At 38.6% G+C, this 13,919-nt stretch overlaps 1 protein-coding gene across 3 annotated transcripts; it reads right to left on the bottom strand.

The window, feature by feature from the left end:
• Positions 1-9,570: 9,570 nt before the first annotated feature.
• Positions 9,571-13,782, bottom strand: tdp2a (tyrosyl-DNA phosphodiesterase 2a). 3 transcript variants are annotated; one of them, XM_079895325.1, is made up of 7 exons: positions 13,509-13,782; positions 12,975-13,126; positions 12,106-12,759; positions 11,380-11,471; positions 11,184-11,302; positions 10,841-11,011; positions 9,571-10,738 (listed from the first exon to the last, which is right to left on the bottom strand). In XM_079895325.1, the coding sequence occupies exons 2-7, from the start codon at positions 12,998-13,000 to the stop codon at positions 10,448-10,450; spliced, it is 1,353 nt and encodes a 450-aa protein (XP_079751451.1). In that variant the 5' UTR covers positions 13,001-13,126; positions 13,509-13,782; the 3' UTR covers positions 9,571-10,447. The 3 variants fall into 3 exon arrangements, with proteins under 3 accessions (XP_079751451.1, XP_079751453.1, XP_079751452.1); XM_079895327.1 differs by having other exon boundaries at positions 12,975-13,034; positions 13,509-13,590; XM_079895326.1 differs by having other exon boundaries at positions 12,975-13,050; positions 13,509-13,572.
• Between the last annotated feature and the right edge of the window lie 137 nt (positions 13,783-13,919).

Raw genomic sequence — 13,919 nt, 5'->3', positions numbered from 1 at the left:
TTCTGATATAATAATAAACGTGTTTGGAAGATCTGCACCATGAAGAACGAGTTAAGTCCATTAAATAAACGGAGATCAGCTGGTCATATAAAGAAAATGTTGATTCACATGATATTATTTCACCCTTTGTCCCATTACCTTAAAATCAATGGATTGTTTCATTGCTGATGGAAAATTCACAGATATTAAATTAACCCTTGATATAAAGGCTTAACCCAATGAAAGCAACTACCAAAGCACATAAACCTGTCAATATTTGAACTTTATGACTCTTATAAATCTCCTGTACATTTTGCCAACTGCCTCCCCAGCCTTGTTTTTCATGAGTTGCTCATTTCAGAGGGGAAATGGCCTTTACTGTGGTATCATATTGCCCCATCATACCAAGTCCTTTTTTATAGGTCATTGGTTTTGTAATAATATAAATATAGGTTGTAAATCATGTGAGATTATAACAGTTGTTTATCTGCTGCTATCTCTGAATGTATTACTTGCAGGCCCTAGAGCCAAATGAAAGCTGAAAACACAAAGAGGGAAGCAACGGAGGGTAAAAACCACTCTAATTATCTTCCTTTCAAGGCATCAGTTATGGCAACTAAGCTTTAGCTTTCACTTGCACCTCTTTGTGCTTGGTGAATAACAGCAAGACAGTTAGTTATATTTCTTAATACAGCATGTGAAGTCAAGGAGTAGCAGCTTCTCAGAGACAGTGTAATGCTTCTTTTGAAAAGTTAGGAGTTGACATAAAAGTGAGATATGTTTTGGATTTTATATTAATTATTGGTTTAGCTATACATATATTTATATTATAGCTATATATATATATATATACAGTATATATATTACAATAAATTATGTAGTTTAGTCCAGTTTAAATCAAATTTGTATGCATAAAATGTCTGCCAGTCAACATCTACGTATGAATTATATTAGTTTTGTCTTCCTTTTCCATGTGTCAGCATGCTTGTTCTACAGATCACCCCTGTAAACAGTCATTTCCAAAGGTCTGGTGTGTGATCATGCTATGTGAATACAAATGTGCGCAGTATTACGGTGATAACGAGAGGCCGGCTCCTGGGGGCACTTCAGTCACTCCAAACCTGCCAGTACTTTTGCGTTTCATTTGGTCCCCATTTCATCTGTAGGCCAGAAAGCTTTGTTCCCTAAAGCACAAGTGTCAGCAGACTGAACTTGGAGAAAATCTATTCCATTTCCTTTTAGCCCTGTCTTGACACAGAGCTCTTTATTTAGAAAGTGAATTTCTGTAAAGCACCCGTGTAATAATAGGAATTGGTGTTGACATTAAATGCAGAAAACATAAAGTCACATCTTATGAGAAAAATAGAAACAAGCGGCTCACACTGATCCTCAGGGCGGACAACCAGAGATATATTTTATCCACACGCTTTTTCACCTATAGAGTCAGTTAGGTGGCAGCTGTGTTGGGGAGTTATAGGGTTATAGTGATGTAAATCAATACACAGAGTCAAACTTAATGACTAGTCTCCTTCATAGTGATGAATAGTGTGTCTACATGGAAATCGATGTGGACGAACAAGTGCATTCAAGATAAAATATATGCACACACACACATGCATGCACACCCTAACCACCGTGGGCTTTATTTGTTGTCTTTTCCTGGTGATAATGATTCATTACACTGGACACTGTTTGTTTGGCTCTGAGCCTTTTTTTGTGTTTCTGACCAATCAACAGCCAATATAAATAGTCACGGGTCATATGTGATGTCCTACATAGCCATAAAACTGACCAGTAGAGTTATACTTTGGTGCTTTAATGGCCTTTTAACAAAAGTGAAAATAAATTACATGTTGTTGTAAAAAAATTTATATTTATATTTATATTAAAAAAAAAAACATTTATATTTAACAAAATACATGTATAATAATAGTATAATATTTTATAAAGTAAAATACAATTTTGATTATAGTGTATATATATCTCAGAGTTCTCATGGGTGTATATGTTTTTTAGTTAAAATTTATGGCCAATTTTTTTGCCAACTCTTGAACTTTAAGGCATCAAGTGGTTGTATATTTTACTGTATTATGATAGTTAACAGTATTTAAAGTGTAACACCGTGCCCTAACCTAGACATGATGCCATAAGATTCCAGCAACAAGCAATTATTCTGCCCACACTAGACGAGAAGAGCCAATGAGAAGAGCGTGTGGGCGGAGTCTCTCTGCAAAAGCACTATACTCGCAACCAAATGGATAAATACATAATCAAATTCATAAATATTCTACCATTTTAACATTAAATGCAGAAACTTTGCTGAAATAGGAAACTGTCTCTAAAATAGAATAGAATATTGCCGTCGAGGCTGGTTAGGCTAAAAACTCTGATTAACATGGAAAATCACCTTTTATCATGTGTCGCAGCGTCCTGTCTGGTTAGGACACTGTGTTAAGTAGATTTTTTTGTAGTTGAATAACTTAGCATATTAATATTATTTAACTATTTATATATATATACACATGAACATTAAAACATTCAGTCAAATTAAGTAATTAGCAATGTCTGAAGTATTTTTATAGCAACCGTACTAATGTTTTATTGTAAATACAATATTTTTGTGACATGCTATGGTTGAATAATGAAAGATTTTTTAACATTTTCCATTCAGAAGGTCCAGAGGTTAGCAGAAGTATTCATAATCTGTGTTTTTCTCAGTCACTGTCATTCTGCCATAGAGACATAACTTAGCCTATTTTTCAGGGAGTCATGACAATAAGAAGGCAAATAATCAAATCAGTGTTGTGTTTCCCTGAGGTTCCAATCAGACTCTGAGAGACGCTGGGGTGGGGAGGACAGATCCAGATGATGCTGATGATAATAACTGTATGATTTTTGACAAAAGGTTTCCCAGGAAAATGATGGTTTGATTTGATTTTCATGCTGCATTTCTGCCTGGTACAAAAAAAGCCCATAAGCAATCCTCCCCTCTGGTGAATTATAATTGGTAAGCAATAATTTTGAGGGTTTTGTCTTTTGGGTAATCAAAATCAAACAGCTACTTGGAATAATAAGTGCAAATCTGAACTAAAAAAGCAATTTTGTTTGTAACAATCAACTCTATTGTCCTCATGCCCTCAAGTTGACTGAAGGGTGCATTTACTAATTTCCTCTAGAACAACAACAAAGAAATTTTGTGCAGGATGCCTGTCTGAAAGAGCATCAGACAATCACGAGCAGCATGGCAAAAGCTGCAGGGAAATGTTTTAAGTGACAACATCTACCAGCTGGAGAAGGTGTGCAAGCCATTCGCCAACCTTTTCTCCACAGGTCACCGCCATGTCAGACGCCACCGACGTGGTGTTCATGGCAACCGCAGCCTAGAAGAACAATAGGAGTGCCACAGAGCACAGTGGATTGCTTTCCAAAAATAGAAAAAACTGCCACTAGCCGATAATTGGGTGTTCAGTGTCATCCTTTTCAAACCTTAGATCTCTCATCTTTCATCAAGAGTATTGACACATAGCCAAATACGCCATAAAGACAGAATGAGGGCTGGAGAGCCCTTTGGGTGTCATTACAGAAGATCAACCTGGACGAAGAGACAGGAAAATTAAATGAAGCAGTCCAAACTGATCCATCATGTTTCAGAAGGTGAAACGTGTTTACTGTGTCCAGCACGTCAAATAATTGAGCTGCCACACTTCATCAAGAGCCTCTTTAATCACCAGCCTGTTATTGGTAGCTACTAATGATACATTGTATATGTCTCATTCACAGTCTCCTGGTACCAGGGTGGATATAGAAGAGGACTGTGAGATTATTACGATGTTTGTGTTTGAAAATGGCAGTTCATTGGTGTATCATCAGCCATCAGAATTCAGCTGTTTGTGAGTGAGCACATCATGGTTCATTGTTTATGCCATCCCACAGGGAGCATGCCTTAAATTCTTTCTTGATTAGGAACAGAGGTGAGGGAATAATTGGAATAATAATACAATCATGTGTGGAACAACACAACTCTCAAATCAGCTAAAGACGCTCGTAAAAAGAAATCACGTTATCGCCTGAGGCAGTGGCAACAGGTAGCCTACAATGCACAAACACATTCAGTTTAATGTTGAAACTGACTAATTACTGACAGATTTTAAAAGTCGACCTCCTTTTAATCAGTTGCGATTATTGTTGATCGTCTAATTTTCGTGGACCTAGGAATCTACGCGAACAGGTAGCCTAGGGCGAAAGAAATGTTTCCACATACATATTTCGCAACGGGTTCAAGTTGGTCGTGCAGATTTGCGGGCAAACAATCCATTGTGTTGTCAATGTATGAAGCTGCCTCAGAACTCTTTTTTTATTCCAATCAGATTTATGAAAATTAACACGGTGAATGCGTCGAACACGTTGTAAAATCAGTGTAGGGAAATCTTTCCTTGTGCGAAATTTACAATTGCGTGGATTCCTTCTGAAATAACTGTATTTTGCTTGTGAAAATTTGTTGAAAGACGGTCAATGTTCTTCTTAACACGGTAAAGTTTTCCATGCATCAGCAATGCATTAATACCGGGCTTACTGTACAATTTCCATATTAGAATTTCCACCACCAACAGGGTGCTGAATCTCATAATGGTGAGCTCTTTTCTCATATGCAAATGAATTTCATATAATATGAGAATCCAGGAATAGCCATTCATTTAAGTAATTACATATAGTAGCCTACATTTGTTGCCACCTGCTCTGGATTAGGCAGTCCACAATAAATCTGTATGAATAGACCGGTGTAGCCTACTAGCTCTGTCATAGTGAATTAAACTGTAATATGTAATAGCCTACAGTTTGTTTACTTTAAAGTAAAGTTGTTGCAAAGTAATGGAAAATTGGCACACAAATATGTGCCATATGAACATCTTTTATTAGGTGTGCTACTTGATTTTATTTTACTTTTGCAGTAAATTATTGTTACAATTATGTTTTTGATTTTGATATAAATAAAACAGTGTCACCAAACAGTGAATTTCTGGCAAACACAGTAGCCAGTTTTTATTAACAGAATATATTTTACTGTGTATGATTTTCTTTCAAATATCAGGGAAAGCAGATTAAAATGAGGCATTGTGGTTGAATCTGGAGCATTGATATAACCGTGTGATGTTAATTAATCTGTTCTATTTTAAATAAATAAATACAAACAAATATCTTCCCCCGATTTATCTTTTAAATCAGTGATCTGTCTATCTGTAAGCCTGTTCTTCATTTTCTTTGTATTATCTGCCTGCCTTGTGCATATCCTTATTGACAGCTCAGGCTTATCATGTCTGAAATATGTCCAGTGTACAGTGGAGGAAGCCTTCTAATGTAATTATTTCCCCTGCTAATCTGAGCATGCACAGGTGGGCTTTGGACCGCCACGGTATCAGTTGATCTCCATGCTGTCAAGTCACTTGCAATGTCACCTGCTTTAATAGGGGGTGTGCAGGGCACCCATAGCATGGGAGTCATTTGTCATATTTCAGTTTGAACTGTGAATTATGATCTTAACGCTATCATCATTTGCCTGATATACGAATTAGGAAACTGGCATTTGCATGGAAATGGAAGTGGGAATCAGGGCCGGCTGCACCATCTCCCTGCTGGCCTTCACCCTGGCCATAGAGGTCATCATCCGGGCCTCTCGATGGACAGTTAGCGGACAGCATATAAGACCAGGGCTGAGGCTGCCACCGCTCAGAGCCTACATGGATGACCTCACAACTCTCACCACAATTAAGGTTTGCATCGTGCGGCTACTAAGAAAGCTCCAGGAAAACATTGAGTGGGCTCGCATGAAGATCAAGCCGACCAAGTCTAGAAGCATCTCCATTATCAAGGGGAAGCTGTCAGACCACCGATTTCACATTGGAGAGGAACCCATTCCAACGGTTTCCGAGAAGCCAGTGAAGAGCCTAGGTCGTTGGTATGATGCCTCCTTCAAAGACAAAGAGCAAGTAGAGCAGCTCAGGAGAGAGGTAGCCAGCGGCCTGGAGAACATCGACAAAACTATGCTTCCTGGCAAGCTGAAGCTCTGGTGCATGCAGTATGGACTACTTCCACGTCTCCTGTGACCGCTAACCCTCTATGAAGTCCCGCTCTCAAAGGTGGAGAAGCTGGAGAGACTGGTCAGCTCATATATAAGGAAGTGGCTTGGCCTTCCCAGGTGCCTCAGCAGAATTGGGCTCTACGGCAAAGGGATGTTACACCTGCCCATTTCCAGTCTGACAGAGGAGTACAAGTGCGCCAAAGTCAGACTCGAGATGATGCTGCTGGATTCGTGTGATCCATTCGTAGCCCAAGCTGCCCCCATCATGGCCAACGGGGAGGAAGTGGACCCCATTGGCTGCTACTGAGCAGGCAAAGGCAGCACTCAGACACAAGGACATCGTGGGCCGAGTGCAGGAGGGGAGGATTGGTCTTGGCCTTGGGGCCAGTACACCAGTGTGGAGCAAGGCCTCTACATCTCAGAGACGCAAGCTGGTGGTCCAGGAGGTATGTCAGGAGGAGGAAGCAGGAAGGTGCGCCCAAGCTGTGGCGCAGGCAAAGCAAGGACAGTGGATGGCATGGAAAGGAGTGGAGAAGAGGAAGATCTCCTGGATTGATTTGTGGGAGATGGAGGCATTCAAGGCAAGTTTTACCATCAGGGCTGCCTACGATGTCCTGCCTTCCCCCGCAAACCTTAGCCAATGGTATGCCGAAGACCCCACGTGCCCTCTATGCCCAAGTCCAGCAACACTGAAGCACATCTTAGTGGGATGCAAGACCAGCCTCACCCAAGGCCGTTATACCTGGCTGCACAACCAGGTGTTAAAGAGTCTTGCAGCAGTGCTAGAAAGTCGACGGACAAGTGTGAATGCCCTTCCTCTCCCGTCATCTCGGTGGCAGCCGACACCATTTGTTCGGGAAGGCGAGGGTCAAGCCAACCTCACCACCACAAGACCAGACACTGGCCAGCTGCGCAGAGCACGGGACTGGAAGCTGCTGGCAGACTTGGACAAGAAACTCGTCTTCCCAGCTGAGATCACAGCTACAAACCAGCGACCAGACCTTGTTCTGTGGTCAGCCTCACTCAAGCTTGTTTACATCATCAAGCTCACCGTGACCTGGGAAGGTGCAGTGGAGGAGGCTTACGAACGGAAAAGGCTGAGGTACGCTGAACTTGCAGCCGATGCCCAACAACAAGGCTGGAAAGCGAACATACGCCCAGTGGAAGTAGGTTGCAGAGGGTTCGTAGCCACCTTAATATCCAGGCTACTCAGGGAGATGGGAGTGCGAGGGAAGGCCCATCGGCAGGCAGTCAAAGACCTCTCCAGGGCTGCTAAAAAGGGGAGCCAGTGGCTGTGGATGAAGAGAAAGGACTCCGCCTGGGCCTTCAAGTGAGTAGATGGCACCTAGGGAGTGAACCTGGGACGCTGGGACCATCCCAAGGATTTCCATCAGTGCCCCAAGTATTTATTGAGGGATATCAACATCTAGTCCTATACAACAGACCTTATTAGTTAGAACGTTTAACCAAAAGGGTCAAATGAAAGAAAGCTTTTACAGTATGTGTAAAATAATGGGCAATCCTGTGAGGTGAGATGCTATTGTCCTGTTTGTGCCGAACAACATTTGTTAACATATTGGAAAATCATAAGCAGCTCCAGTTAGTATTCTTGTGGGATGAAGAGTGGGACAGGATACTCCCATAATCCTATGTGATCTTATTTTAATTAAACACTCAAATCACTTCTAATGCTATTTCATTTCTAAAACTGTATGAATGATAAGGTTATAGCTGTCACCTCAAGAGCAAGTCAGAAGTCAAGTTTAGTATGTAACCTTAAAACAATGGATCCATAAGGGGCATTTTGGTTCAAATATGCTGTGCTAATAAAGTCCTGGAATTTTTATGTCACACTAACAACAAAAAAACAAATAAAACAGCATCTTTCACTTACTTAATTAGGTTTTTTGGTGCTTTTTTATGATAGTGATGCAGTCAAATATATATAAATAAATCATTTAAGAAAGCCAGACAGTTTTAGAAAAACACAAGGTTGTGTAAATGATGACGGTTTTTATTTTTGAATTGCCCCTTTAAGGTAAAAATTGGCACGCCATGTTCTCTGGTTACACGCTGTGTTTTGCAATAATGACACTTCACAAACTGTGACTTCTCTAAAAGTATTTGTAATATATTCACTGTCTTTGCAAGTGTTTTATAATAAATATATGCTGATATGTCCATTGATGTCAGGCTCACTGTTATTTGCTATGACCCCTGCTGATGTGTCATTGAACTGGGAAAAAACTGCTGAAAAGGCCTTTATTTAAATGAACTCTGCACAACATGATGTGACAAAAAGTGGGAAAACACTATTAAAGAAGCCAAGACGGCTCTGATTCTGGATACTCAAACCTCTAAAATGTTATTTCCAGTAACTATTTGATAACTCTACTGCAATTACTATAGACCACCACAGATGTTATATTTGATCTGGCTGGTAATAATCATGACCAAACATGTACAATAAGGTGATATATTTTGTTGTCTGTTTTTATTGTTGTCTCTGTGTACTGGAAGCTTCTTCTGGCACCAAAACAAATTCCATGTGTGTGTGTGCAAACACACTTGGCAATAAAACTCTTTCTGATTCAGATTCTGGAACTGTTCTGAGGGATTCATGACTCTTTGTTATGAAACCAGATGTTCAGATAATATTTTATGAAAATGCATGATTTCCATGGCTCCACACAAACTATATTCAAAGACTCTTGGTTTGACCCAATTTAATAACAGCATAAAATATTCTAAAATGATTAATGTGAGTATATTTTTAGTTCGTTGTAGTAAAATGACTAAGGGTTTCCTATAACAGTGGGAGCTAATGATCTTTCATAACCTTCATGATGGTCTTTATTAAATAATTCCTTCTAGTTAGGCTGATAGAATACCTCAACATGTGATTAAATACTTTATGGAGATGATATGGCAATTAATTCTTCTTTTTCAGTTATGTATTATGAAGGAAACAGATTAGCATGACAGAACATTGATCCGTTTACTGCGTTAACATTTGATTAATGATATTATCATTAATTTTAAAGGACATTTTGTTTTCCGTTAGCATAAAATTCTGACAAAGTTCTGTTTACTGATGTAAGTTTTCAATTATGTGACAAGTAATGCTGGCAGAATCTCTCTTAGACTCTCTAGATTATTACAATGAAGACAAACATAAGTACAAAATAAATGTAGGAAACAGAAGCAGTGTAGAAGATTTGTGGCATATTACAGTAAATTCCTAAATCTAGCTGTCCATGATGAGGACTGTCCTGGTAAATGGCTCTTTGTTAATCCAATTCCTGACACCATGCCAATGACAAAAAATAATTCTTGTTGTCAGCCTGCCACCTCTCTCTAACTGTATTGGCACATTTCAATTCTGTTTAGTTTAGGAGAGAGAATGTGTTGTAAATCATTTCTCCAAGTGAAAACAGGGCCATGTGTGCCAGTTCCTCACCAAAAGAATATATTCCTATCCATCCATTTAAATATAACTACTCATGGTCATCCAAAAGATTTAGTCCAGACTTTCAGCATATGAGTATTGAATCAAAACGCATACACATAGTCCACATTTTATTTTGTACTGCTGTGTGCTTCCTATTCAAATGTGTCAATGATGCTTAATTATAATGAACTAAAATTAGCATTCTTAAATCTGCAATCTTAAATGGAATCTATAAAACATAAACATAAAACCATTAGAAGTATTCATATATGCTATGTAGTAACATTACTTACTCTGTTCCAAACCCAGAATATAATAAATTAACAAAATTAAGAAATACCACTTTTTTGATATTTGTCTGGTTGATGTTCATCATAGGCTGTCCTATGAGCTCCCTCTAGTGGAAAAATAAGGGGGACAACTATGTTCGTAGGACATTTCATAAAAGTCAGGATGAAGTTGTCATATCATATGTGTTTTTAATGTTACACAATGTAATGTTTTACATTTTTATTTATTTATTTAATGTTTTGTCCAAAACAATGGTTTGATTTTGTTTCATCACTGTTTTCACCCAATAATAGGCTGGTTATTGGCAGGTTCCATTGTGATATGTTGTCACAAATGGTCTGTGTGAGTTCGATGAACTATATTATATTTTTGTCCTGTGCAATAACTGGAAAATTTTGAGGAGGCTTTTTTTTTTTTGTAGCCAAGATGTACGGCATGTGGTTACATAGAAACTGAGAAATATTCACTGAATCACTGGAGTAAAAAGTGTGACACCTAGCCTTGTTCCCCCTTATAGGTATAGTTGGTGTATAAGTTAATCTACCAGAAGTTTATGATTGTCAAGTTTATCAGTAATGATTTGTTTAAAAAGCATATGACCCATTTAGTTTTATAATCATGTGCAGGCCATAAAAAAGAATAGTAACACACTACTCTTCTGATGCCTCAAAAGTGAAAGTACAAAGAATGCCCCAGTGATCGCTGATGAAATAGTCACACTTCAGCTTCTCCAGACCAATCAGGGTCATGCTTTCCGGCCGTAGCTGGGCACCCTCTGCGGCTGGTCTGAGGAAAATTCGATCAAATCGCAGGCGTATAGAATCAGGGATTTCTTTGTTATCATTGATGGATGTGTCCCAGGTGTATTTGCTTTCCTCTGGTTTCCCTAGCATCTCCCACACATCAGAGATACTGTCCGGCAGCCCCTTGAGCTTATTCACCTGTCATAACAAACACAGACAAACAAATTCACACGTCACATTTTGACAGAGTAAAATGTGGGTTTTGATTTAGTGCAAACATATGTTTGTATCACACACAACCTCCCAATCCCTGAGGTTAGTATCTCCTCCAAATATAACTGAGTGGTCCTCTGGAGCCTCTTTCATCCATTTCCAGACTCTCCGCAGCTGATTCAGGCGTTCTTGAGAACCTGTCTTGCAGCTCTCCAGATGAGATGTCATAATGCACAGCGGATGGCCTAAAAAGCTCACCTAAACAAACATGCAAACACAAAACATGACGCTGAATGTTCTGAATGGTATAAATTTACATTATGACTTTTATCATTATAAATATGGTCAGTGGGGTTAAGAAAAAGTGCATATTCATAATCAGGCATATTGAAACAATAACTATCCAACGGCTAGCAAAAATTGGACCTACATTTGCAACTAGCAGGTTCCTGCCCATCTCTGTGGTTGGGTACTTCACAATGGTGCTCTGGACGAATTGTACTCTTTCCTTTCTGAGCAAAATGCAGGTGAAATAGCCCTCTTCACTGGCTGAAACACAAAATCATCTAATATTCATACCAGAAATAGTATTTATTTATTGAGCTTGTATGCAACCATTAACATACCTTGCAGAAACTGATAATCTGTCATAATGTTCTGTAAAATCTTCAAAGAAGGAGGGATCAGCTCTTGTAAAAGTACAACATCTGCACGGTACCTGCATTAAAATCATAATTTAGTGATAAAATCACTAAAAGTCTTTTTGTAAGTGGTTTTGTAATACATTAGATCTTTTTTTAGTTAATTGAGACTGCTAAATGCTATATATGATATGTGCAATGCTATTAATGTTAAAAACATTTTTTAGATTAATATGCAAAGAAAACTATACAGTCAATAACTTATTTGTAGATTCAAAAGATTGATCTGTTTCTTTGAGCATCTCTAATAGTATGTAACATCAGCTCAACAAATGGTTTGAGTTTATGGCAGGACCATCCGTTTAACCTACGACAGACAGGAGAGTGTTCATGGAAACTGATTGTTGGAAAACAATCATATTTTTCAAAATTATGCTTAGTGCCACCAGTAGAGCAGAAATGACACACTTTACCTTTAAATGTGAATGATATTAATTAAGCAACCTCAGAAACACTACTATGCAACTGTAAACTCTCTAAACCTGATCATTTAAAAATTTGATTCACTATTTAATCATATTACTTATAAATCTAGAACCTTATTAATAACCTTATAAATCTGTGCAAGAGAAATCTATTCATATTAATGGTTGGTCTGAATATGTATGCATACTGAATATAAAAAAAATTACAATTGTGAGTAACACTGACTTTCCTAAGAGTGACAGCAGACCTTTGACCCGGTCAAAGACATTATCGAAATCCAGACCGTCTATATTCCAGGTTATGACTGTCAGATAGCTGTTTCTCGAGCTGAATTGGGGTTTCTGCTGATCAGCTGACTGATCTGTGAATGAATTCCCCCAGTATGCCTGTTGTAAGGGAAAACTAGACTGTTTTGTCTGAGTGGACTTGGATTCTGTTGATGGTGCGTGTTCACCCTGGATCGGAGGGGTTTGTGTTGACTGCGTTTGGACAGATTGGAGTTGGGGTGACTCCGTCTGAGTTGACTGGTCACAGGTAGACCGAGCTGATGTTTTCTGTGCACTTTGGGCTTTTTGTCGATGAGAGGAGAGTGCAGGAGAAGTTTCAGGTGAAATAGAAGCATTTCTTGTTTTGCGAGTATTCTTTTCTTGCTTTGATCCTGCAGACCTTTTTTCATGATGCTCAGGCGGGTGTTGTGAGGGTGGCGACAGCTCTTCAACAGTGACCTGAGTACAATCACCACCTGTTTTCGTTTGGCATGCAGCACTGCGTCTCTTTTTATGCTTTTTATTCTTCCCAGTTTTCCCCTCAACTTTGGTGTCCACAAGACAAGGAGCACTGTCATTACAGCCCACACGGGGCTCTCCTGAGCAGGTATCACTATATCAGAATAAAATACAGAATGTCAAAAAGTCAATAAAACAGCAGCATCTATCAAGACTAAAGCAGCTTGACATTTTGAAATTAGATAATCTAACTAAAAATTAAACAGTCTAACCAAAGCAAACAGTTTTGTATACAATATAACAGACATTGATTAACTACAGAAAATACAAATGCTTTCAATGTTTCTTAATACTGAATTGTGTACTTACCTTGGAGAACAAGGTGGTTCATCCATTTTAACAGGGAGGAAAGGTTTGTGCTTATTGGAGCTTTCAGATTCTATTTCTGTTCAGGGTTTGGTACTGACAGTGATTATGCAGTCAAGTTAAACCAGACATGAACAAGTTTATTCAGCCTATGCCTATGAAAAGCATGGTTAGCTCATTAGTCACTATGCAATGTGTCCAAAATGCCAACAATATGAATATTAGGCAACAGGTAAGACCTATAGGTTGCTAAGTTATCACTGGGTATGTGATTTATAATTTTGTAGGCTATAGCATAAATCTAAAATTGAACTGTTATGTGTACGTGCTACTCCTTTAAATAACCTATATTAACCTGTATTAGGCTATATAACCTTTGGAGATAGGCTACCATACATAAATAAACAGGGAATACTGTCAAATAGTGTCGTAAGTAGGATAAATAGACAGAATTAGGCCTTTAACTAAAACAGACTTTAACAGCTGCGAGATTTAAGTCCCAATTACGAGATAGCATAACATATATGTCATACTTACAGACAACAGCAGTTATTGTCTCCCAAGTCTCGAGTAAAGCATCACTCTCTTCCCTATTTATAGTGCAGCAGTTAGTTTCGATTTCCCACACGACACGTCAGAGTGAGGTTGGTCTATGAAAAACTGAGCGGCAATATACAAATTCAAATCTTAGAAGGGTTTTCTCGTACTTTATGGTATAAATAGTTAAATACTTACAGTAAGATATTTACAATGAATTAAAAAAGCAGGGAAGCGTTAAAATGAGACGAACGACAATTCACCATGACGTCACAACAGTAATAGACGTTCTTCCGGGTGGCAAAAGCCGAAGCGTTTCTATGACAACGCTAGTATATTGCTTGGAAAGGAGGCCCACCGTCGACAGTAAAAATGTAATAAAAAAAAAAAAAAATTTAAATCTAATGAATT

This window comes from Squalius cephalus (genome assembly GCF_949319135.1).
Source record: "Squalius cephalus genome assembly, chromosome: 15".
In the NCBI taxonomy this organism is placed as follows: Eukaryota; Metazoa; Chordata; class Actinopteri; order Cypriniformes; family Leuciscidae; genus Squalius; species Squalius cephalus.
This window is presented reverse-complemented; position numbering and strand designations above follow the sequence as displayed.

Bases quoted from the DNA above. Each gene is read 5' to 3' on its own strand.
- tdp2a (XM_079895325.1), bottom strand. From the start codon at position 13,000: ATGGATGAACCACCTTGTTCTCCAAG. The intron at 11,303-11,379 runs GTATGTTAATGG...TTTGTGTTTCAG, and splicing joins AGATTATCAGTTTCTGCAAG to CCAGTGAAGAGGGCTATTTC. The intron at 10,739-10,840 runs GTTGTGTGTGAT...TTGTTATGACAG, and splicing joins CTAACCTCAGGGATTGGGAG to GTGAATAAGCTCAAGGGGCT.